The 26,075-nt window shown below is 42.5% G+C and overlaps 1 protein-coding gene and 1 pseudogene across 2 annotated transcripts in view; both read left to right on the top strand.

The window, feature by feature from the left end:
* LOC311103682 (uncharacterized protein) lies at window positions 1-9,443 on the top strand. Its single transcript, XM_084145297.1, has 8 exons — window positions 1-1,254; window positions 1,414-1,610; window positions 1,742-1,941; window positions 2,083-2,182; window positions 2,266-2,628; window positions 5,526-5,682; window positions 6,601-6,728; window positions 6,942-9,443. Exons 1-8 carry the CDS (start codon window positions 696-698, stop codon window positions 7,311-7,313), a joined length of 2,076 nt encoding a protein of 691 aa, XP_084001423.1. The 5' UTR covers window positions 1-695; the 3' UTR covers window positions 7,314-9,443.
* Window positions 9,444-9,561: 118 nt separating this feature from the next.
* The window catches only part of LOC311103876 (all-trans-retinol 13,14-reductase-like), a 34,491-nt pseudogene continuing 17,977 nt past the window's right edge, over window positions 9,562-26,075 (top strand). Inside the window, exons 1-2 of the transcript XR_014615794.1 lie at window positions 9,562-9,663; window positions 13,395-13,491. The product of XR_014615794.1 is annotated as an all-trans-retinol 13,14-reductase-like (transcript). The remainder of the gene's footprint in view (window positions 9,664-13,394; window positions 13,492-26,075) is intronic.

Here is a 26,075-nt window from a genome sequence, read left to right as displayed (position 1 = left end):
GATGACGTTTTATTTAGGGGACGATAGCTAACTAGAATCGATAGCTGGCCAGCTACAATGCGTCAAAATGTATATATTAATGTTTTACGCACTGTAGCTTTGGGTTAAAGTCCCAATCCCGCGTAGACTCAAATATTGTTTCAATAATTTGCAGTGAAATGTTGGTGACGTTAACTAGTTGAATTAATCTGTTCATTTCCAGAGATAGCTTGCAGGAAATGATTAGCAAGCTAGCGAGCAATTTTTGTTGCTAGCAATAATAATGGGAACAACAATGGGAAAGGGGATGCCTAGTTAGTTGCACAACTGAATGTATTCAACCGAAATGTGTATTCTGCCTAATATGGTAGTACTAGTTAGTGATCCAGCTTAGCTAGCTATGTTGACATTGTTTTTTGAGCTGCCAAGATAGCTGTAGTTTTAGGGTAAGTAGCTAATATGATTGTTCTTAGTAAAATTAATATTACTCAGTGTGTATCTCTGGTTGAAGCTCCAAGTGAGAGAGGCTTAGAGATGTTGTGGTCATATCAATGATCAGAGAGGAAGAGATGAAGCAATAACTTATACTAGAAAATCTTTGACAATACCCAGTTTTGGTAGGGTTTTTAATAGACTAGCTACATACCATCCCATAGAGCCCTAACCTGTGGTTGGTGTCTAAAGTCACAGAGACAGCCAGGTAGAGCTGTGCCAAGATGGATGTCCAGTTGTCCATCAGCTTCCTGAGGGACAGACTGGGCGGGGCCATTGAGGAGGCAGTGCGTACAGCAGTGGAGTCTGTGCTGTGTGAGACTGTGCGTCTGTTAACCGGACTCCAAGGGGACCAGCAGCAGGGACTCTCCTCAGTGCCCCAGGGGGACCAGGACACCCTGGGACTGAAGCAGAGGTTAGAGGCTCCCAGCGGGGGTGACTGGAGGGTGCAGGCTGGGTCTTCAGGGGCATTCTGTAACACAGGACCAAGGGGTAGTGGTGGTGGTGGGCGCGGCAACACTAAGAATCCAATGGGTCAGACCGCTTGCTCGACCACCCAAGCATCACAAAGGACCACCGTGGAGCCCCATCCCCTGGAGGTGGTGGAGGACTGTGCTGGACTGCCTGACCCGTTTGACCTTGTGTCGGCTGGGCCAGTGATGGTGGACTTTGAGGAGGGTCAGGGCATGGGGATCCCAGAGGAGTGGGAGCTGATGAACAGAGTGTACAAGACGGAGCACAATGAAGACATGGCCCTTATTGATGAGGACGGTACCACACACTGTAAGTCCTGACTCAATGTAGTGAAAGATGGCTGTGATGTAGTTTTACAGAGAAAAGAAAGCTTTAGTGAGAACCATTCATGTAAACTCACGAGATCAGGCGGCTTACTAGGCTACCTCTCATGCTCTTCCTCATTGTCTCCTCTCTGCTAATGTTCAGTTGTAGATGACCACAGGCTGCATGAAGGAGACCTGAGGACAGTGGCTGTGCCCCTGGAGGGAGAGATGGCTGCAAAGCCCCAGGACGCATTGCACCCCTGCTTCAGCCCAGCCAACATCAAAACAGAGCGACCTGAGATAGAGAGATGCTGCATGGCTGAGGAGGCCCTTGCGCTGCCTCTGCCTCATCATGCCAATGTGAGTAAAGCACATCTACTCAGTCCTCGAACTCCGACCTCGCAATTTCATAAACAATATTAGGCACTAAATGTTCACTGGCATATAATGTGAACCTCAATCCTTATCTTATCTAAACCTGTCATTCTCAGAGTGGTGTGGAGGCTGGTGAGTTTGGGCTAGAGCCGGTGGAGGCTGGTCCACAGGACTTTGTAGGTCGCCTGCGCCTGTGGCTGGAGCAGCTGTGTCCTGAGGTGGTCCGGGAGTACGAGAGGGAGGGCTGTCTGTGTGAGCTGTCCCGCAGGAAGCTCATCAAGTTCTCTGTGTCCTTCATCGTGGAGGAGTTTGGATTGTGAGGAGCTGATTGTATGTGTGTTTGGGATGAGAAGGGAAGGGAAGGGAAGGGACTGAGAGATCAGAGATTTTTCTCTTATATTTAGACTAAATGTTTTGTGAGTGTTTCTGACATTTAATCTCCTGTCCTTGTCTGCAGCTACCCTACCTCTGCTCAGAAGACCATGTTGGCAGAGCTCATAGTGGAGCTCTTCCCAGGACTCAGGCTCTGTGCACCCTCTGCTGGCATCAATGGCATAGTGCGTTAGTACATTTATTAGTAGTGTAGGATTCACATGATTCTCAGTTACTGAATAGACGATCATTTTCTCTCCCTGTGTAGGAACACTTGTACGACCCTTTGTCCCGTACGGGTTACATTGAGACGCGCCTGCGAAACTCTCGACGCACCCTTGAAGACCACAAGAAGAAGTATGTGCTGAAGAGGCGTCGGCCAGAGCCAGGCCTGGCGGACCCCCCTGGGCCTAGATCGGGGCTTGGGCTCCTGGAGAGCCAGTCCAGCGAGGAGACCCAGAGGTGGGTGGAACTGATGAAGAGAACCAGGCCCCTGACCAGGAACCTGCCTGCCATCCACGGTGCTATGGACCTCACATTCAACGCACGCAGGAGGTGGATCAGCAACACACGGCCTAGTATGAGGGCTGTGTTGGCCGAGTACCCATGTTTTCTTGACGTACCCGCCACGGTGAGTCCAGTCTTCATGGAGAAAGCTACGGATGCTCACTAGTCTAGAAAGGCCACAGATAGACTTGTATTAGGGTCATTCCATGTAATTTCAGCCAGCTATGACACCGACCATAGTCTAGAAAGGCCACAGATAGACTTGTATTAGGGTCATTCCATGTAATTTCAGCCAGCTATGACACCGACCATCTCAAATTATGAAATTGTTTCTGAAGTTAGAAACCGATAAAATTAGCATTCCTGCAACATTATTGTGATTAAATATAATATGATCTGAGAAATTAAGCTAATTGATTGCACCCAAATTGTCCCTTTTAATTTATAGGATGGATATAATATTCAATAACTATAGTACCGAACATCCGATTTGAACCAAACTTTTTTCTAACAATGAGTAAGATACTGTATGAGGAATCAAATAAATGGTCAAAAGCCACCCACGGACCCCCCACACCCCACACCAATACCATCCCAACAGAGTATACAGAATCAGTTCTCTATGGCTGACGAGTAGTATGGAACTGCGGCTTTCTTCATCCTATGTAATGTGTTCTCAGTGAATTTGGTGTGTCCCCCCCTCCCACCTGTTCAGAGAAATTAGTAATTGAAGTTGTTATGTTTGTGTCCCATCCTACATCCTGATAGTATCAGCTTCTGACCACTAGATGGTGCTGTTCCTGCTATTAGGTGATAACCCCCCCCCTCAATGTTAAAGGGATAGTTCACCCAAATTACAAAAATGACACATTGGTTTCCTTACCCTGTAAGCAGTCTATGGACAAGGTATGACAGCAACCCATTGTTTAGTTTTGTTTACCTGGCAAATGTTTCAATTGCTAACTTTTCAGCATTTGTGGCACAAATCCAATGCAAGTCAGTGGTACCTATATTAGCATTTATGTGCTTCATATTCAAATCATCTACAGGTAATTGCCAAAATAAAGGAAATACCAACATAAAGTGTCTTAATAGGGCATTGGGACACCATGAGCCAGAACAGCTTCAATGCACCTTGGCATAGATTTTACAAGTGTCTGGAACTCTATTGGAGGTATGCAACAAAAAAATTTACATTTGACATTTTAGTCATTTAGCAGACGCTCTTATCCAGAGCGACTTACAGTTAGTGAGTGCATACATTTTCATACTGTCTAACCATTCTTCCACAAGAAATTCCATAATTTTGTGTTTTGTTAATGGTGGTGGAAAACGCTGTCTCAGGCACCGCTCCAGAATCTCCCATAAGTGTTCAATTGGGTTGAGATCTGGTGACTGAGATGGCCATGGCATATGGTTTACATCGTTTTCATGCTCATCAAACCATTCAGTGACCACTTGTGCCCTGTGGATGGGGGCATTGTCATCCTATGGGGGCATAGCCATGGGAGCCAAAATAATGGCCTGCCCAGCATTTGTAGACATGACCCTAAACATGATGGGATGTTAATTGCTTAATTAACTCAGGAACCACGCCTGTATGGAAGCACCTGCTTTCAATAGACTTTGTATCCCTCATTTACTCTAGTGTTTCCATTATTCTGGCAGTTACCTGTATTCCTTCCAGTTCTTTGCTGCTAATGACTGGAACGAACTGCAAAAATCTCTGAAGCTGGAGACTCTTATCTCCCTCATTAACTTTAGGCGTCAGCTGTCAGAGCAGCTTACCGATCACTGCACCTGTACACAGCCATTCTGTAATTAGCCCATCCAACTACCTCATCCCCATATTGTTATTTATTTTGCTAATTTGCACCCCAGTATCTCTATTTGCACATCTATCATTCCAGTGTTAATACGAAATTGTAATTATTTTGCACTATAGCCTATTTATTGCCTTACCTCCATAATTTACTACATTCGCACACACTGTATATATTTTCTCTGTTGTATTTTTGACTTTATGTTTTTTTACCCCATATGTAACTCTGTTGCTGTTTTTATTGCACTGCTTTGCTTTATCTTGGCCAGGTCGCAGTTGTAAATGAGAACTTGTTCTCAACTGGCTTACCTGGTTAAATAAAGGTGAAATAAAATAAAAATAAAATAAACTTACCTGTATAAGTAACATCATTGAGTTACAAAATAAATGATAAAATACCTTAGGCTGATTTTGAACATGAAGTGTGAAAATGCTAATATAGGTACCATTGACATTAATTGGATTTTTGCCACAAATTATATAAAGTTAGCATTTGAAGCAGTGGCCAACAACCAAAGCATGGGTTGCTGTCATACCTTGTCCATTGACTGCTTACAGGGTAAGGAAACCAATGAAATTTTATCATTTGGGTGAACTGTCCCTTTTAACATTGAGTTTGGGGGGCGGGGATCTTTAAACAAAACAAAAAAACTAATAGCCGGAACAGCACCATCTAGTGGTCAACCTGGTAATATCAGGACATAGGATGGGACGTAAACATAACTTCAATGACACATTTCTCTGAACAGGGGAAAAAACATCACCAAATTCACTGAGAACACATTACATAGGATGAAGAAACAATACTCTGAGCCGCAGCTCCATACTACTTGTCAAACACAGAGAACTGATACTATATACTCGTTGTTGGAGTGGGATTGTCGTGGGTGGCTTTTGACTATTCCTTTGGATTCCTCATGTCTAAGTCATTGTTAGAATAACGTTTGGTCCAAATCAGATGTTAGTTACTATATTTATTGAATATTATATGAATCCTATAAATTAAAATGGGCAATTTGGATGAAATCAATTAGCTTCAAAAAATAATGTTGCAGGAATGCTAATTGTATCCGTTTCCAACAACAGAAACGATTTCAGAACAATGAGTCAGTGGGTGTAAAAATCCTATTTTTTGAGGTGGAACGACCCATTGGTGACTAAGTGTATTATTGGGATCTGAAAGGTGTTTGTTTGTTCAGATTGACCTGGAGTTTGAGAGGATATTCCCAGGTAAAGGCCACTCCTTCCTGGCCCAGTGGTCATCGTTCGTGTTGCCAAGGGTGTACCAGATCGCAGAGTGCGAGAAACACCCAGACATCTCTGCACTTCTCCAACTGGCTGCCACACAGCAAGGAGGTCAGAGGTTAACTACACTGAATGACAATATAAAGTGTTGGTCCCATGTTTCATGAGCTGAAATAAAAAAATCCCAGACATTTTCCATACACACAAAAAGCTTATTTCTGTCAAATTATGTGCACAAATTTGTTTATATCCCTGTTAGTGAGCATTTCTCCTTTGCCAAGATAATCCATCCACCTGACAGGTGTGGCATATCAAGAAGCTGATTAAACAGCATGATCATTACACAGGTGCACCTTGTGTTGGGGACAATAAAAGGCAACTTTAAAATGTGCAGTTTTGTCACATAACACAATGCCACAGATGTCTCAAGTTTTGAGGGAGCTGACTGCAGGAATGTCTACCAGAGCTGTTGCCAGAGAATTGAATGTTCATTCCTCTACCAAAAGCTGCCTCCAACGTTGTTTTAGAGAATTTGGCAGTACGTCCAAACCGGCCTCACAACCGCAGACCACGTGTAACCACGCCAGCACAGGACCTCCACATCCGGCTTCTTCAACTGTGGGATCATCTGAGGGGAGTTGGGGGGGGGGGGGGGGGCTGAGGAGTATTTCTGTCTGTATTAAAGTCCTTTGTGGGGAAAAACTCATTCTGATTGTCTGGACCTGGCTGATTGTCTGGGCCTAATCCATAGATTAGGGCATAATGAGTTCATTTCAATTGACTTAGTTCCTTATATGAACTGTAATTCAGTAAGATCTTTGAAATTGTTTGCATGTTGTGTTTATATCTGTTCAGTATACATGCAATAGACACTTTACAGTCAACCTCCTAATCAACCATTGACAGACTGACTGAAAATCTGAATGATTTACTCAGTGGTAGTGTAATTGGAGAGTAGATTGCTGTGTTACGTTTTCTTTTTTTTAATGCCAAGTTTCACATATTTGTTCCCCTCTGATTCCTCTGCAGACTCCTACACCCTGACTATGCTGAAGGTCCTGATCTATGTACTACCACCAACAAACACCAGTAGAGCCTCCTTACCCTCCAGGAGCAGTGTCAGGCAGGCCATTCGGTATCTGGTGGACATTGTACCGGTGAGCAACACAGTATTTAAAAAAAATACTTCCTGGTCAGACTGAGCAGTAAACCCAGACATTTCCTCATTGCCATATAGATGAACAATTTGTGAACTATGGGAATTTTAGAAGGAAATTGTTGGCAACTTTAGAAGGAAGGGTAACAATGAAGATAGAAAAATGAATAGAAAAATCTCCTTGAAAGACCTTTCCTCCTTTGTTCCTCTACAGATGGATACCAAGGTGTCCTCCTTATTCTGTGACCCTACCTCCTTGGAGGGCCCAGAGTCTGTCTCCCACGCTCAGCCCTACATAGTTAGCGTGGGGCCCCTGGAGGCCCCTGGCCGGCAGCTTTGCATCGTGTTCCCTGTTGATAGGATGGCAATCCCCCTGCCTCAGGAGGGCCTGAGTAATGCACTGGACAAGCTTTTCAAGCTTCTGCGTGTGTTTGAACTGGGGTACCCAGATCAGCTAGCCTCCTTATATGGCTTCCTGGAGCACCTGTATGGGCTGGAGATGACCCCACAAGGTAACCATGACTCCCCCAGTGGCAAGGGGTCAAAAGTGCTTGAACTTTTATCACGGCTCCACATGCCCTCCTGACAGATGGCGTAGGTCTACACATGAATTGAACTCGCCCCACAGACTTACCTTCTGTTTTTTGGGGCCTATTTTATTCTAGCCATCCTTTACAGAACACATCCTTTACTATGTTCTGGATTTGCCCCAAAATAAAAAGTATGTCAGACTGAACTGAACAATACTGATGGAACACAATGGTGCTCTGGAAAAAATTAAGAAACCACTGCAAATTTTTCTTAAATCAGCATCTCTACATGTATGACAGCCATTCCATTCCAGTGTCTGTTGAATTCCAACACAGGCACACCTCATTCTACTGAATTAGGTACTGATTAGGTGATCACATTAACCAAATCTTATTTAACGAGGAAAAGTATCAAATCCACTGCTGTGGTCATCACTATCCTCTTGCAATAGGACCAGCTGGATGGCAAAAACAGTGCTAATAGTACCTCAAAAGTAATACTAATCAAAAAATAACTATTGACCATGCCAAAAGTGTTGAAAAGGAGTGAGGAAAAGAAGGATTCAATTCTGCTTTACTGGCAGAGGGATACAGTGAGCGTCAGGTTGCTTCCATCCTTAAAATTTCAAAGACGGCGGTTTATAAGAACAAGGTCAAGCAGCAGACATTGGGGACAACAAAGCTACAGACTGGCAGAGGGCGAAAACGACACTCTACTGACCGGGATGACCGCCAACTCATTCGAATGTCACTCAACAACCGTAGGATGACATCAAGTGACCTACAAAAAGAATGGCAAACGGCAGCTGGGGTGAAGTGCACGGCGAGGACAGTTCGAAACAGGCTCCTAGGGGCAGGGCTGAAGTCGTGCAAAGCTAGAAAAAAAGCCCTTCATCAATGAGAAGCAAAGAAGAGCCAGGCTGAGGTTTGCAAAAGACCATTAGGATTGGGCCGTAGAAGACTGGAGTAAGGTAATCTTCTCTGATGAGTCCAATTTTCAGCTTTGCCCAACACCTGGTCATCTAATGGTTAGACGGAGACCTGGAGAGACCTACAAGCCACAGTGTCTCGCACCCACTGTGAAATTTGGTGGAGGATCGGTGATGATCATCGGTGATGATTATTATTATTATTATTATGATCTGGGGATGCTTCAGCAATGCTGGAATCGGGCAGATTTGTCATTGTGAAGGACGCATGAATCAAGCCACGTACAAGGTTGTCCTGGAAGAAAACGTGCTTCCTTTTGCTCTGACATTGTTCCCCAACTCTGAGGATTGGTTTTTCCAGCAGGACAATGAGCCATGCCACGTCAATCAAGGTGTGGATGGAGGACCACCAGATCAAGACCCTGTCATGGCCAGCCCAATCGCCAGACCTGAACATTTACATTTATGTCATTTAGCAGACGCTCTTATCCAGAGCGACTTACAGTTAGTGAGTGCATACATTTTCATACTGGCCCCCCGTGGGAATCGAACCCACAACCCTGGCGTTGCAAGCGCCATGCTCTACCAACTGAGTTACACAGGACTGTATTGAACCCCATTGAAAACTTCTGGAATCTGATCAAGAGGAAGATGGATGGTCACAAGCCATTAAACAAAGCCGAGCTGCTTGAATTTTTAGGTCAGGAGTGGCATAAAGTCACCCAACATCAATGTGAAATACTGGTGGAGAGCATGCCAAGACGCATGAAAGCTGTGATTGAAAATCTAAGTTAAAACATTACTATTGTGTTGTTTAAAAATGAACATGAACTTATTTTCTTTGCATTATTTGAGGTCTGACAACACTGCATCTCTTTTGTTATTTTGACCAGTTGTCATTTTCTGCAAATAAATGCTTTAAATAACAATATTTTTATTTGGAATTTGGGAGAAATGTAGTTTATAGAATAAAACAAAAATGTTATTTTCACCCAAACACATACCTATAAATAGTAAAACCAGAGAAACTTATATTTTTGCAGTGGTCTCTTAATTTCTTCCAGAGCTGTATATTCACTGAATTACTCATTGACAATGCAAATACTTTCATAAAACTAACATACATTTACATTTACATTTATCTTGTATACATTTTCTGTGCGGGGAAATGATACTGTATTTTGTACTTTGAGATACCTTTTCCCTTTTTGCACAATTGCTTTAGTATTTAAGTTGCTCATTATACTGTTATGTGGTTTACTTAAAAAAAAATAAAAAATATGAATGTTTTCATTGTCCAATATTTTAATATGTAAAATACTGGTGAAATACATAATGGTAATAACCACATTTATGTAATGCATGACCAAATGATATGTTCTTTGTGAAGTCTGTGTTCAATCAGTGGCAGCGGTCTATGAATTTGATGGCCCAGGTTGAACCTGCCTATGGGCCATCACTTGACCAGGCGAAGCCGGTGAGGGAGGAGGAGTGCCCAGCTCAAATCGAACAACAATCTGCTCCACTCCCTTATGTTGTCAACAAGGCAGCATGATCCATCGTTCAGAAACATACATCTCTTTTCCATAAAATATGTTTGAATTGTTAAACTAGTTTTCATTTGGAAGGCAGATAAAACGTTATCAAAAGCAATCACTTTTGCAAGTGAAAACAGAATCCTACTCATTACGCCACGTGCTAACCTACGTAACTTTTTTTTTTGAGCCGACTTATACTGAACAAAAATATAAACTCAATGTGTAAGGTATTGGTCCCATGTTTCATGAGCTGAAATAAAATATTGCAGTATTTTTCCATATGCACAAAAAGCTTATTTATCTCAACTTTTTTGCACATCCCTGTTAGTGAACATCCGGCTTCTTCACCTGTGGGATCGTCTGAGACCAGCCACCTGGACAGCTGATGAAACTGAGGAGTATTTCTGTCTGTAATAAAGCCCTTTTGTGGGGAAAAACTAATTCTGATTGGATGGGCCTGGCTCCCTAGTGGATGGGCCTGGTTCCCAAGTGGGTGGGCCTATGCCCTCCCAGGTCCACCCATGGCTGCACCCCTGCCCAGTCATGTGAAGTCCATATATTAGGGACTACTGAATTTATTTAAATTGACTCATTTCCTTATATGAACTCTAACGCAGTAAAATCGTTGAATGTTGCGTTTATATTTTTGTTCAGTATATTTTTTGCTTTTTAGTGATCCCTTTTCCTAACCTCAACTTAATCATCATAACCTAATACGTAAATTCTAACCTGCTGCGAAAAGTCAATTCTGACGTTAATTCGACTAAAGCTGAGCTTTATGTGCAGCCGGCTCATGCCCGGGAGGCAGCCCGCTTCCAAATGGAATGCAATCACTTTTCACCCGGTGGAAACTACGCCTTCCCCTCATAAAATCTGGGCGAATGATCACAGAGTTTTGTATCAACTGTGGGCATTGTCTTTACACTACTCAGTAATCCTGATGTTCTTTGGCTGAAAACGACGGACATACGACAACAAATACTTTAATTCAGGGGTGTCAAACTCATTTTAGCTCAGGGGCCACATGGAGGAAAATCTATACCCAAGTGGGCCGGACCGGAAAAATCATGGTATATATAACTTAAAAACAACAACTTCAGATTGTTTTCTTTGTTTTAATACGATCAACATACAACATAAAGCTGGAGCCTGAGGACAGTGTGTCCAAAATAGTACAAGCACAACATCACTATTAATCATAAAACACGTCAAGTTTATTTGAAAATTCTAAAGAAAAAGAACACACAAACACACAATGCCTCAGTGATTAACAGAACTGTTTCACAGATCACAGAACTATATCAGGGTGTCATTTCTCAGGCAGAAATGTAGATAAAAATAATGAAATCCTGTTCCCCAAACAAGTGCAAGAACCACAGAGTCAAGAATAGGTTAAATATACAAATAAAATAAAATCAATTAAAAACAATAGCACATCAACATAAAAACATATAAACATAAAGCTGGAGCCTGAGGACAGTGTCCAAAAGCACAACATCACTATTAATCATAAAACACCTCAAGTTATTTGAAAGTTCTGAGGACAAAGAACACACAAACACACAATGCCTCAGTGATTCACAGAAGTATATCACCGATCACAGAACTATATCAGGGTGTCATTTCTCAGGCAGAAATGTAGATAAAAATAATGAAATCCTGTTCCCCAAACAAGTGCAAGAACCACAGAGTCAAGAATAGGTTAAATATAAAAATAAAATAAAAACAATTAAAAACAATAGCACATCAACATAAAAACATATAAACATAAATCTGAAAGCGTTGCTCAAACTCCCGTAACAGTCCAGTTATTTTATCTTTGAACCGCTTCATGTCTGCCACATGTTGGGTCGCGCACACATTTTTCAGACAGGGGAAGTGAGCTGCATCACCACCGGCAAGTTGCGTCTCCCACAATGACAGCTTCAACTTGAAAGAACGTATGCTGTCATAATACTGCGTGACAACTTTGTTGCGCCCTTGCAGCTGTTTGTTCAAGTTATTCAGGTGCTCTGTAACATCCACCATAAATGCAAGGTCCTGCATCCATTCTGCGGAATGAAATTCTAACACTGGTTTGCCCTTTTCTTCCATGAACTGTTCAATTTCTTCTCGTAAATCAAAGAAACACCTCAGCACAGCACCTCGGCTTAACCATTTTACCTCAGTGTGGTATGGCAGGCCATAGATGTGGTCTTTCTCTCTGAGAAGGCTGTCAAACTGACGGTGATTCAGGCTTCTGGATCGGATGAAATTAACAGTTTGGATGACCACCTTCATGACGTTATCCATCTTTAATGACTTGCAACACAAAGCCTCCTGGTGCAAAATACAGTGAAAAGTCAAAAAATCACGTCCTCCATTTGCAGATTGCACTTTCTCTCTGAACTTTGTCACAACGCCTGCTTTTTTCCCGATCATTGAGGGCGCACCATCTGTAGCCAGGCTGACAGCGCGGGACCAGTCCACTCCGACCCTATCCAGCGTGCCGACGAGTGCGGTAAAAATATCAGCTGCTGTCGTTGTATCTGTCATCGGCACCAACTCCACGAACTCCTCGGTGATGGTCAATGTGTCATCAACTCCGCGGATGAAAATTGCCAGTTGTGCAACATCTGTAATGTCCGTGCTTTCATCAATTGCAACCGAAAACGCAATAAATGACTTTACTTTTTGCTTCAACTGGCTGTCCAAATCCACTGAAAGATCGGAAATCCTGTCTGCAACTGTGTTTCTTGTCAGGCTGATATTTGCAAAAGCCTGCCGCTTTTCAGGGCACACAATCTCCGCTGCCTTCATCATGCATGTTTTTACAAATTCACCCTCACTAAATGGTTTTGAAGCCACTGCGATTTCATTAGCAATGAGGTAGCTAGCTTTCACTGCAGCGTCACTGATGTCTCGGCTGTGAGTAAACACAGACTGCTGTTTCTTCAGACCCGCCAACAGTTCATTCACCTTCTCTCATCTCCGCTATCCTTGAAAGTTGTCAAATTTGTCGGCATGAAGACTCACATAGTGGCGACGAAGGTTATATTCTTTCAGCACTGCAACATGCTCTGAACACACCAAACATACAGCTTTCCCATTCAATTCCATGAATAAATAGGATGACCATTTTTCCTGGAACACTCTGCGTCCACTTTTCTCTTTTTTGACAGAGACATATTGGGGCAATGAGGGTGCCAAAGCACATAATGTTAAAAGTAGAAGCCGTAATAAATATCGCGGGCAAAACAAAGTAGCTCATTGGCTGCACGTGCTTGACCTACTTGCTCTGCCCCGGTATAAACAGTTTGCTTGCTTAACACAATTGCTATTGCGCCATCCAGTGGACGCAATTGGAACAGCAGTTTATTTTATTGAAAAATTGCAGCGCATTTTTATACTTTACAATTTTTATTTATTTATTTTATTTATTTTGTATTAAAATAAATAAATAATAATCATCTCGCGGGCCGGATTAAACCCGTTTGCGGGCCTGATCCGGCCCCTGCTTTAATTGAACAAATGTGCTGCATGTCATGCATGGGAGGCTTCCAAGTGGCACTGAACCACAGCAGACCTTGTTCGCACACGGAAGTGTGTATCCACTTGCAAAAGTGAGAAGGTGCGCTGATAAACATTCTTAAAATGTGGTTCATTGTAGCAATAATTTGTCCGGTTCTAGCTGCATTCCTATACAAATCCTTTTGATATCGACACTCGTGAGCCGCTTAAACCACAGGTCACCCAAAAGAAGGAGAAAAACAAAGTTCTGAAACAGGGTGAGTCTCTTGGACACAAGGCTTGACAGATCCCCAATGCATGCACGAAATATAGTTTCCTAGGAATATGTGCCCAAACAGATATACATTTTGTAAGAATTTTTTGGCACCCTTGTCCTGTGTCACTGTGTGTGTGTTTCGAAAGCCATATCTTGTTGCGTAATTAAATTGCTCTGTCGTTCACATGTATCGCAAGAGCATTCATTTGAAGGAGGAGAGCAGGTCAGGCAACTATTTCGTCTGTTAGAACCGCTGACATACCGATTTACAATATTTACAAATTCACTGATTGTCCAATGCAATACTGCGTTACAAGTTGGACAAGGCTCATGTACTGCAGTCATGACTGAGCCCATTGTTGAACTGCAATCCACCCAGAACTATATCACGTTTATCGCTGCTACACACACATTTGTTTCAGAACCACTAGCCAGGTTTTCATCCAATTTGCGACAGATTTTCATGCGAATATTCAAAAATCTGCATAAAATAATATGCGACTTTTCCACCAGACGTGTTTCCATCAAACTGACTTTTTGCGGATAGAAGGTTGTGCGTGATTACGCAGCGCACATAATTAATTTATCGCGTAATTAATTTTACCGACACAAAAATATCCCACCATGTCGAACGAACAAATTCTGTCGGCATTTAGGCCTATAAAATTGTACCGGCATTTTAATGTTTCCATGAAATACTTTTTTTTCATGGGTCAGGTAATTCATCCGCATGAAATGGTTAGACGGAAACGTGGTTATAGGGTCTCTTTGCACAGGCCAGGGGATAATATTGCTGGAACACAGCGTTATTTGTTTCCTGTAAAAAGCCAAAACTGGCAATATCTGTGTTAATTGTATATTTGTATTACTCTTCCCTACCAGGTTTCTTGGCCAGTAAAGTACCTGAGAAACTAGATGCCATTGTCATTGGCCGTGGAATTGGTGTTCTTGGGGTGGCGGTGCTGCTGGCTAAGGTTGGGAAGCAGGTCCTGGTTCTGGAGCAGCATAATCGGGCTGGAGGCTGCTGCCACACCTTTACAGAGAAAGGCTTTGAGTTTAACATGGGTGAGAAGGCTCTTATCAGTTTACCTTTCCTTACTTAGAAGGCAGCTATCAGTTCACCTTTCCTTACTAAACGTGGGAGGTATGCTGACACACATGAATATTACACCTTCCTTTACTCAGAGGTGGATGTGGTAGTGGCGATGAACATAGTCTATTTCTGTTGTTGGCATAAACCAGGGATGGGCAACTTTGATGGTGATGGGGTTCTGCATGGTGGCTTGCAGTTCTGCGTACCTACAGTACCAGTCAAAAGTTTGGACACCTACTCATTCAAGGGTTTTTCTTTATTTGTAGTATTTTCTACATTGTAGAATAATAGTGAATACATCAACACTATGAAATAACACATATGGAATCATGTAGTAACCAAAAAAGTGTTATACAAATCAAATATATTTTATATTTGAGATTCTTCAAATAGCCACCCTTTGCCTTGATGACAGCTTTGGACACTCTTGACATTCTCTCAACCAGCTTCACCTGGAATGCTTTTCCAATAGTCTTGAAGGAGTTCCCACATATGGGGAGCACTTGTTGGCTGCTTTTCCTTCACTCTGCCGTCCGACTCATCCCAAACCATCTCAGTTGGGTTGAGGTCGGGGGATTGTGGAGGCCAGGTCATCTGATGCAGCACTCCATCACTCTCCTTCTTGGTAATTAGTCCTTACACAACCTGGAGGTGTGTTGGGTCATTGTCCTGTTGAAAAACAAATGATCGTCCCACGTTGGTGTGCAGGAAGTCCATCCCCTGTAGCAGCTGCACCATCACATCCTGTACAGACAGGAAGCAGCATGACAGCATTGCTCAACCACTTTCTCTTGACTGTGGTTTATTCTGACAAGATATGAGGACATCTGGCATGAAAAGTTCAAAATAGTGTACAGTAAAATGTTATACTAATTCTTAATGGAATGCTTTGGAGTCATTGAGTTTTTATCAGATGCAGATATGTAAGCGGGAGAGTTCACACCTTAATTTTGTCCAGACTCAGTCCAGTGCTGGGGACTGTGGTGAGGAATGTAGACAGGTCCTGGTCGATGTACTCAAACACCAGCGTCAGGTCCAAACTCCTGTTCTTCAGACCAGCAGATACATCCAACAACCTTTCAGTAAGATCAGCAATTAAGGTCAATCATTGTGAACCATTTCTGCTAATGAAATGGCATGACACCATAGTATGCCATTATAAAACACCATCAAACTGATTTTAACTCTAAAGATGATTATGTATAATTCATAGGCTATGCAAACATGTTCAGATACAGTGGGGAGAACAAGTATTTGATACACTGCCGATTTTGCAGGTTTTCCTACTTTTACAGACCTCTACATGCTTTATTTTTTATCATAGGTACACTTCAACTGTGAGAGACAGAATCTAAAACAAAAATCCAGAAAATCACATTGTATGATTTGTAAGTAATTAATTAGCATTTTATTGCATGACATAAGTATTTGATACATCAGAAAAGCAGAACTTAATATTTACATTTACATTTACGTCATTTAGCAGACGCTCTTATCCAGAGCGACTTACAAATTGGTGCATTCACCTTATAGCCAGTGGGTTAACCACTTTATTTGTTACATAAACCTTTGTTTGCAATTAGAGATCATATGTTTCCTGTAGGTCTTGACCAGGTTTGCACACACTGCAGCAGGGATTTTGGCCCACTCCTCCATACAGACCTTCTCCAGATCCTTCAGGTTTCGGGGCTGTCGCTGGGCAATATGGAATTTCAGCTCCCTCCAAAGATTTTCTATTGGGTTCAGGTCTGGAGACAGGCTAGGGCACTCCAGGACCTTGAGATGCTTCTTAAGGAGCCACTCCTTAGTTGCCCTGGCTGTGTGTTTCGGGTCGTTGTCATGCTGGAAGACCCAGCCACGACCCATCTTCAATGCTCTTACTGAGGGAAGGAGGTTGTTGGCCAAGATCTCGCGATACATGGCCCCATCCATCCTCCCCTCAATACGGTGCAGTCGTCCTGTCCCCTTTGCAGAAAAGCATCCCGAAAGAATGATGTTTTCACCTCAATGCTTCACGGTTGGGATGGTGTTCTTGGGGTTGTACTCATCCTTCTTCTTCCTCCAAACACGGCGAGTGGAGTTTAGACCAAAAAGCTCTATTTTTGTCTCATCAGACCACATGACCTTCTCCCATTCCTCCTCTGGATCATCCAGATGGTCATTGGCAAACTTCAGACGGGCCTGGACATGCGCTGGCTTGAGCAGGGGGACCTTGCGTGCGCTGCAGGATTTTCTCTCACAGTTGAAGTGTACATATGATAAATATTACAGACCTCTACATGCTTTGTAAGTAGGAAAACCTGCAAAATCGGCAGTGTATCAAATACTTGTTCTCCCCACTGTATCATTTAATAAGAGAAAAATTAACTTACTTTACTATGTTCGGATGGTTGAAATACCAGATTTTACTTGAAGCCACCTCCCGGATCATGAAAGCAGGAATTACACTCTCCGGGTAGGTTCAACTTCTTCACCGCTGCGAGTCGCTGTTGATTGCGGACCTCTCCTGCCTCATACCATAGCATTGTTGAAGACTCGTTTCTGATTGGCTTGAAGGGCATTCTAGAGCGTGCATTCTTCTTCTTTATAAACTGGGTGGTTTGAACCCTGAATGGTATATCAGACCATTTACCACGGGTACGACAAAACATACATTTTAACTGCTCTAATTACATCGGTAACCAGTTTATAATAGCAATAAGGCATCTCGGGGGTTTGTGATATATGGCCAATATACCACGGCTAATATGTCCAGGCACTCCGCGTTGTGTCGTACATAAGAACAGCCCTTAACCGTGGTATATTGGCCATATACCACACCCCTCTGGCCTTATTGCTTAAATAACACATGGTATACAGTGAGGGGAAAAAAGTATTTGATCCCCTGCTGATTTTGTACGTTTGCCCACTGACAAAGAAATGACCAGTCTATAATTGTAATGGTAGGTTTATTTGAACAGTGAGAGACAGAATAACAACAAAGAAATCCAGAAAAACGCATGTCAAAAATGTTATAAATTGATTTGCATTTTAATGAGGGAAATAAGTATTTGACCCCCTTTCAGTCAGAAAGATTTCTGGCTCCCAGGTGTCTTTTATACAGGTAACAAGCTGAGATTAGAGCACACTCTTAAAGGGAGTGCTCCTAATCTCAGTTTGTTACCTGTATAAAAGACACCTGTCCACAGAAGCAATCAATCAATCAGATTCCGAACTCTCCACCATGGCCAAGACCAAAGAGCTCTCCAATGATGTCAGGGACTAGATTGTAGACCTACACAAGGCTGGAATGGGCTACAAGACCATCGCCAAGCAGCTTGGTGAGAAGGTGACAACAGTTGGTGCGATTATTCGCAAATGGAAGAAACACAAAATAACTGTCAATCTCCCTCGGCCTGGGGCTCCATGCAAGATCTCACCTCGTGGAGTTGCAATGATCATGAGAACGGTGAGGAATCAGCCCAGAACTACACGGGAGGATCTTGTCAATGATCTCAGAGGAGAACTGGGTGAAAGTGTTGTGGTCAGATGAGACCAAAATGGAGCTCTTTGGCATCAACTCAACTCGCCGTGTTTGGAGGAGGAGGAATGCTGCATATGACCCCAAGAACACCCTCCCCACCGTCAAACATGGAGGTGGAAACATTATGCTTTGGGGGTGTTTTTCTGCTAAGGGGACAGGACAACTTCACCGCATCAAAGGGACGATGGACGGGGCCATGTACCATCAAATCTTGGGTGAGAACCTCCTTCCCTCAGCCAGGGCATTGAAAATGGGTCGTGGATGGGTATTCCAGCATGACAATGACCCAAAACACATGGCCAAGGCAACAAAGGAGTGGCTCAAGAAGAAGCATATTAAGGTCCTGGAGTGGCCTAGCCAGTCTCCAGCCCTTAATCCCATAGAAAATCTGTGGAGGGAGCTGAAGGTTCGAGTTGCCAAACGTCAGCCTCGAAACCTTAATGATTTGGAGAAGATCTGCAAAGAGGAGTGGGACAAAATCCCTCCTGAGATGTGTGCAAACCTGGTGGCCAACTACAAGAAATGTCTGACATCTTTGATTGCCAACAAGGGTTTTGCCACCAAGTACTAAGTCATGTTTTGCAGAGGGGTCAAATACTTATTTCCCTAATTTAAAATGCACATCGATTTATAACATTGATGAGAGAGGCCTGTAATTTTCATAATAGGTACACGTCAACTATGACAGACATTGAGAAAAAAAAATCCAGAAAATCACATTGTAGGATTTGTAATGAATTTATTTGCAAATTATGTTGGAAAATAAGTATTTGGTCACCTACAAACAAGCAAGATTTCTGGCTCTCACAGACCTGTAACTTCTTCTTTAAGAGGCTCCTCTGTCCTCCACTCGTTACCTGTATTAATGGCACCTGTTTGAACTTGTTATCAGTATAAAAGACACCTGTTCACAACCTCAAACAGTCACACTCCAAACTCCACTATGGCCAAGACCAAAGAGCTGTCAAAGGACACCAGAAACAAAATTGTAGACCTGCACCAGGCTGGGAAGACTGAATCTGCAACAGGTAAGCAGCTTGGTTTGAAGAAATCAACTGTGGGAGCAATTATTAAGAAATGGAAGACATACAAGACCACTGATAATCTCCCTCGATCTGGGGCTCCACGCAAGATCTAACCCAGTGGGGTCAAAATGATCACAAGAACGGTGAGCAAAAATCCCAGAACCACACGGGGGGACCTAGTGAATGACCTGCAGAGAGCTGGGACCAAAGTAACAAAGCCTACCATCAGTAACACACTACGCCGCCAGGGACTCAAATCCTGCAGTGCCAGACGTGTCCCCCTGCTTAAGCCAGTACATGTCCAGGCCCGTCTGAAGTTTGCTAGAGTGCATTTGGATGATCCAGAAGAGGATTGGGAGAATGTCATATAGTCAGATGAAACCAAAATAGAACTTTTTGGTAAAAACTCAACTCGTCGTGTTTGGAGGACAAAGAATGCTGAGTTGCATCCAAATAACACCATACCTACTGTGAAGCATGGGGGTGGAAACATCATGCTTTGGGGCTGTTTTTCTGCAAAGGGACCAGGACGACTGATCCGTGTAAAGGAAAGAATGAATGGGGCCATGTATCGTGAGATTTTGAGTGAAAACCTCCTTCCATCAGCAAGGGCATTGAATATGAAACGTGGCTGGGTCTTTCAGCATGACAATGATCCCAAACACACCGCCCGGGCAATGAAGGAGTGGCTTCGTAAGAAGCATTTCAAGGTCCTGGAGTGGCCTAGCCAGTCTCCAGATCTCAACACCATAGAAAATCTTTGGAGGGAGTTGAAAGTCCGTGTTGCCCAGCGACAGCCCCAAAACATCACTGCTCTAGAGGAGATCTGCATGGAGGAATGGGCCAAAATACCAGCAACAGTGTGTGAAAACCTTGTGAAGACTTACAGAAAACGTTTGACCTGTGTCATTGCCAACAAAGGGTATATAACAAAGTATTGAGAAACTTTTGTTATTGACCAAATACTTATTTTCCACCATAATTTGCAAATAAATTCATAAAAAATCCTACAATGTGATTTTCTGGATTTTTTTTCTTCTCATTTTGTCTGTCATAGTTGACATGTACCTATGATGAAAATTACTGGCCTCTCTCATCTTTTTAAGTGGGAGAACTTGCACAATTGGTGGCTGACTAAATACTTTTTCCCCCCACTGTATGTTCTATGTTTGAGCTACTTTTGAAAGCATAAGTCGAATTGAAAACATTATTGGCATTGTTGAATTCGATTTTCATAATGGCAAGGTAGGAATTATGGTTTGGTTAGCTAAACTAGCAAGTATGTTTGTTTTGGTTACTGTGACAACTACTGTAGCTATCTAGTAAAGTAAACTGTCTTCATTATTTTCCATAGAAGGCATATCCCCTCGTTGATTATCCCTTACGTAATGTATTGAATTTTGACGTTTATCCCTTACTTGTTCCAACTGCACCTTTTGTTCTTTATGGCCCTTTTTTATTTCATATATATATTCTCAGTTTAGATACTTGTAAAGGTGATACCTGTACATCTGTTTTATTGGCCATAACATACATTTTCTTTAAGTTTTGAGGTGCAATTTTTATGTTGGAGGCATTTTTTTGTGTTAGTCTTATTCCTATTGATTTATTCCTGGGAGATGACCATTGTGTTTTCATTACGTTGTCATTACGTGTTATTTACTGTGTGCTAACACATGCATTTATTTCTTATTTAATACTACAATCACACACATGCACTCACTGTTTCATATTCCATCATTTTCCAATGTAAATCTGTCAATAAACTCCCCTGTGCGTGTTCATCCCCTGTGCGGGTTCATCCCCTGTGAGAGAGATGACGCTAGTGAGGAGAAAATGTTTGCTGATGAAGGGGGTTCGAACCATGACCAAACATGCCATGTCGAGCCTGATGGCTCCATGATGAAAAAGGGGAATGACTACAGGAACACAAGGCTAGAACAAAAAATATATAACTATTAAGATTCCACAAAGAAAATGGAACAAAATGAAACCACTGTCTGGCACAACTAAACTTCAGAAGTCATGGACATGTGCTCTACACTGAGTTTACAAAACACTCTCGATGTTGTACACTTGTTTTTACGTACCAGCTTGTAGGAAAACGCTGTGCCCATATCTCAAAGTAACGGCTGTCTGTTACTTCACAAGCTGTCAAGCTACATACAGTGGGGAGAACTGAAGTATTTGATACACTGCCGATTTTTGCAGGTTTTCCTACTTACAAAGCATGTAGAGGTCTGTAATTTTTATCATAGGTACACTTCAACTGTGAGAGACGGAATCTAAAACAAAAATCCAGAAAATCACATTGTATGATTTTTAAGTAATTAATCTGCATTTTATTGCATGACATAAGTATTTGATCACCTACCAACCAGTAAGAATTCCGGCTCTCACAGACCTGTTAGTTTTTCTTTAAGAAGCCCTCCTTTTCTCCACTCATTACCTGTATTAACTGCACCTGTTTGAACTCGTTACCTGTATAAAAGACACCTGTCCACACACTCAATCAAACAGACTCCAACCTCTCCACAATGGCCAAGACCAGAGATCTGTGTAAGGACATCAGGGATACAATTGTAGACCTGCACAAGGCTGGGATGGGCTACAGGACAATAGGCAAGCAGCTTGGTGAGAAGGCAACAACTGTTGGCGCAATTATTAGAAAATGTAAGAACTGACCATCTGGATGATCCAGAGGAGGAATGGGAGAAGGTCATGTGGTCTGATGAGACAAAAATATAGCTTTTTGGTCTAAACTCCACTCGCCGTGTTTGGAGGAAGAAGAAGGATGAGTACAACCCCAAGAGCACCATCCCAACGTGAAGCATGGAGGTGGAAACAATTCTTTGGGGATGCTTTTCTGCAAAGGGGACAGGACGACTGCACCGTATTGAGGGGAGGATGGATGGGGCCATGTATCGCGAGATCTTGGCCAACAATCTCCTTCCCTCAGTAAGAGCATTGAAGATGGGTCGTGGCTGGGTCTTCCAGCATGACAACGACCCGAAACACACAGCCAGGGCAACTAAGGAGTGGCTCCGTAAGAGGCATCTCAAGGTCCTGGAGTGGCCTAGCCAGTCTCCAGACCTGAACCCAATAGAAAATCTTTGGAGGGAGCTGAAAGTCCGTATTGCCCAGTGACAGCCCCGAAACCTGAAGGATCTGGAGAAGGTCTGTATGGAGGAGTGGGCCAAAATCCCTGCTGCAGTGTGTGCAAACCTGGTCAAGACCTACAGGAAACGTATGATCTCTGTAATTTTAAGTTCTGCTTTTCTGATGTATCAAATACTTATGTCATGCAATAAAATGCTAATTAATTACTTAAAGATCATACAATGTGATTTTCTGGATTTTTGTTTTAGGTTCCGTCTCTCACAGTTGAAGGGTACCTATGATAAAAATTACAGACCTCTACATGCTTTGTAAGTAGGAAAACCTGCAAAATCGGCAGGGTATCAAATACTTGTTCTCCCCACTGATCTCGTTAATATACAGCACTAGAAAACAAACAAGACAGTGGCTGTACAGGTCACCCGTGTAGGAGAAGTGAAACACCTCAAAGGTGAGGTTAACGCCCGGCCTGCAAGCTACCACAGTAGAGGGAAAATAGCTAGACGTCTTACTCAAGGAGTAAGTAACTTTTATTACGCCAACCTGAACAAGACACCATTGCTCGAGCTGAAGGCCGGAAATATCAGCCATAGCTTCAAGAAAGATGTCTTGAAAGTCATCTCATCAGAGCATGTTCAAGTGGATCCCTTTGGTGTTCACCTGTATACCGAGACAGGGTTGGGTATTGCTGTGCATCACCTCAGGCAAAGACGGCCTGTCATTCTGCACCTGGATGCCACTGGAGGAGTGGTAAGCCGCATCCCTTCGCAGCCAAAACTTTATTATAGTTTAACATGGCCTGGTGAAGGGAAAGACAAGCCTCCCCTTCCAGTGTTCGAAATGGTCACCAATGACCATGCAGTACCAGACCTGGCGTTTTGGATGATGCAGGCCCTGCACGAAGTCAGCAAGACGACTACCCACAGGGTGCGCTCGGTAGAAACAGATTACAGTTTGGCCCTCATCCAGAGAGTCCTTCTAGCCTTCAATAGAGAAAATAAAAGTGACTACCTGGAGAAGGCTTATCGGGTGGTCCAGAATGAGGTGAGCAGAAATATTATCAAGGCTGTCTCTGGAGGTTTTGGCAGCGCAACAAAGGACAAGGGCCTGAGGGAGTTTGACACACTGTGTTGCTCATCTCCTCAATACCACCAGCCTGGAGAGTGCTTCACTCACATGTGCCATGTTTTCTTGGCTGAAGACTCCACAACCAGTGAGCCGAAAAGTCTGAAGGTGCTGACAGACCTCATCTGCAAATTCAAGGTGCTAGATGAGGAGACAGACGTTTTCAAACCCTTCCTGATGGATTATGTGGCCTCAAGTTATGAAAATACCATCTTTGCCAGGTCACCGTTCACCCAGGAGTTCTCTTTGGCACTACAGAACGCAAAGCATGACATTGAAGCAGAACAAGCTGAGGAAGTCGAGAGGAACAAACATTTATGTCCGGAGCTGTTGGATGTCCTGTTGAAGGACTACCTGGAGATATTCCCCCTTTGGAGTGGGATATTGTTAGGGGACCTTAGTAGGTATGCATCAGACCTACAGCAAGACCTACAACAAAATCAGGGGATGATAACCAGGGAAACCAACAGTGGCAGAATAGCGGTTTGGGATAGTAAAGAACAGCATACTGCGCAAACAAAGATTCCTTCGGCCTGGTGCTTTCGTTCGCAAAATGCATGCTTCACTGACAGTGCATTAATACATAATACAGCATGGTCTCCCAGAGAGAATGCTTGATAATCCACTCAAAGGTGATATCATAGAGCACTCTGAGGAACAGTGGGCAAGGAGAACAGAAAGCAAACTGTACAGGTATGACTTTTTGACAGAAAAATATTGTGTTTTATAAAAGATCATGTCATTATGTTGTCTTTGACATTGTTGGGTATAATCATTTTAACATTCATTTAAGATACCCCTGCTGTCATCCTCCCGCAAGGACTCCAAAGACTCCTTGTTGAAGGCTGAAGATGGGGACATCACAGGACAGACATGGAAGGTATGAGACTTCGACAAAGTATAGTGGTCAACGAGATTAACTATGACAAGTTTTGTATTGTGTAGTGTTGACAAAGGGGTAAGAGTCTACATTATTGAAATTAACTACATTGTTACATATTTTCTGATTATATATCTATATTTAACCGTTTGTCCCACAAAACTGAAATACAAGTCCAAATTCTGCCAAGCCCCAAGAAAAGGCCCTGAAAGACCACCACCAATTGTTATCCAACTGGTGATAACAATTGGTGGTGGTCACAATTTTAAGAAATAACACTGAAAATGTTGTAATGTGTAACTGTTTTTTTTCAGACCATCGAACATTACATACTGCTTAACCTGAAGGACTGCAATAAGAAAGGCCTGTATTACATAAACCACTATGTGACCTATGCCATTCTCTATGGCTCGAATGAGCAAAGAAACAGACACTGTCAAAGGTAATACGTGAAGATTGTCAATTATTGTTGTATAATACATTTTTATCAGTTATCTAGATTTAGAGTTTTACAATACATCAGCTTCTCAATTATTTTATCAATGAATAATTACAGATGTAAACAGTACTATATTCATATATTTTTTTAATTATTGGTTTATTCAGGTAAACCTTTACTTGTACGATGCTGCCATTAATCTGGAGAACCACTGGAAACTTGTGGTAAGAACTTCAAATCCATAAAAAAGGGACCAAGGCAATCTTCATGTAAATAATTTAAAAAGCCTTTTTTGTGATGGCATGTTCAATAGAACCAACAGATAAAAACGGACACTTTTCGGCATCATGGCCTTCGTCAGGGAGTAACAATTAAATAATGAGAGCATGTCCTCTTTTGAAACAAACCATGTTCCCATCAGCCCTGATTGAAAGAGAGAGTGGTTACAGATTAGTCAATAGTCACATAGTAAACAGTATACAATAGTCATTTGGGGTCAGACAGCTAATTGTTTGATATAGCTGACTGCCAATCTTTGTCAGACATTGTGAACAAGGAGAATACGTTTAGTGAGAGAGTCATCACATTTTCCCCCAACACAGGCATGCTTGAAGATTCTCGCAATGTTGTGTAGTGTAAGCTAGGAAGTAGGAGCCCTTGTGCGAGCCGATGCAGCTTGCACATGGCAGTACGCCTCAGAGGAGCAAGAGTCTATGTCCTCTTTGTACAAGTACACCTCAATTTTATATGGACAGGACCCCAGACTTTCACAGGGCTTTATACCTAATCTATCTTGTTAGTGCTGAGTGCCAAGCAGAAAGTCATCGGGTCCCAATTTTACAGTTTTTGGTATGACTCAGCCAGGCATCATACACTCAACCTTTTAAGTTGTTTCTAAAATAATTAGTTAGGATTTTTTCTGGGAGATTGAAAGGGGGGTTAGCCATGTTGTTTCCAAGCCTCAGTGAAGGAAAAGTAATATGTACCTATGATGATGTGAATGATGTCCACAGGACTCATTCAGTGATTATAGATTAGCTAGCTGTTGGTCCTGCATGACACACTTGAGGTAGCATATTTCACATTTGGTCAGATGTGAAAATGAGACCAGGGCCCATATCCACTAAACTTTGCAGATTAGGAGTGCTGATCTATGATCAGTTTTTCCTTTAGATTAATGATTCCTTTTATATGAATTACTAAGATTATATGAACAGATCCTAGATCAGCATTCCTGAAATGCTTTCGCATAGCTTACATAAGGTCTGAGTTGATCACTGAACTTTCTCTCTATTGAGTAGCCTATTAACAAGGCTTAACCCGGATGTCAATCAATGTGTCTGTTAAAACCAGGATGCATTCAGGATTAAATACATGTAGTTT

This window comes from Coregonus lavaretus, assembly GCF_964263955.1.
Source record: "Coregonus lavaretus genome assembly, chromosome: 28".
Lineage (NCBI taxonomy): Eukaryota > Metazoa > Chordata > Actinopteri > Salmoniformes > Salmonidae > Coregonus > Coregonus lavaretus.
This window is presented reverse-complemented; position numbering and strand designations above follow the sequence as displayed.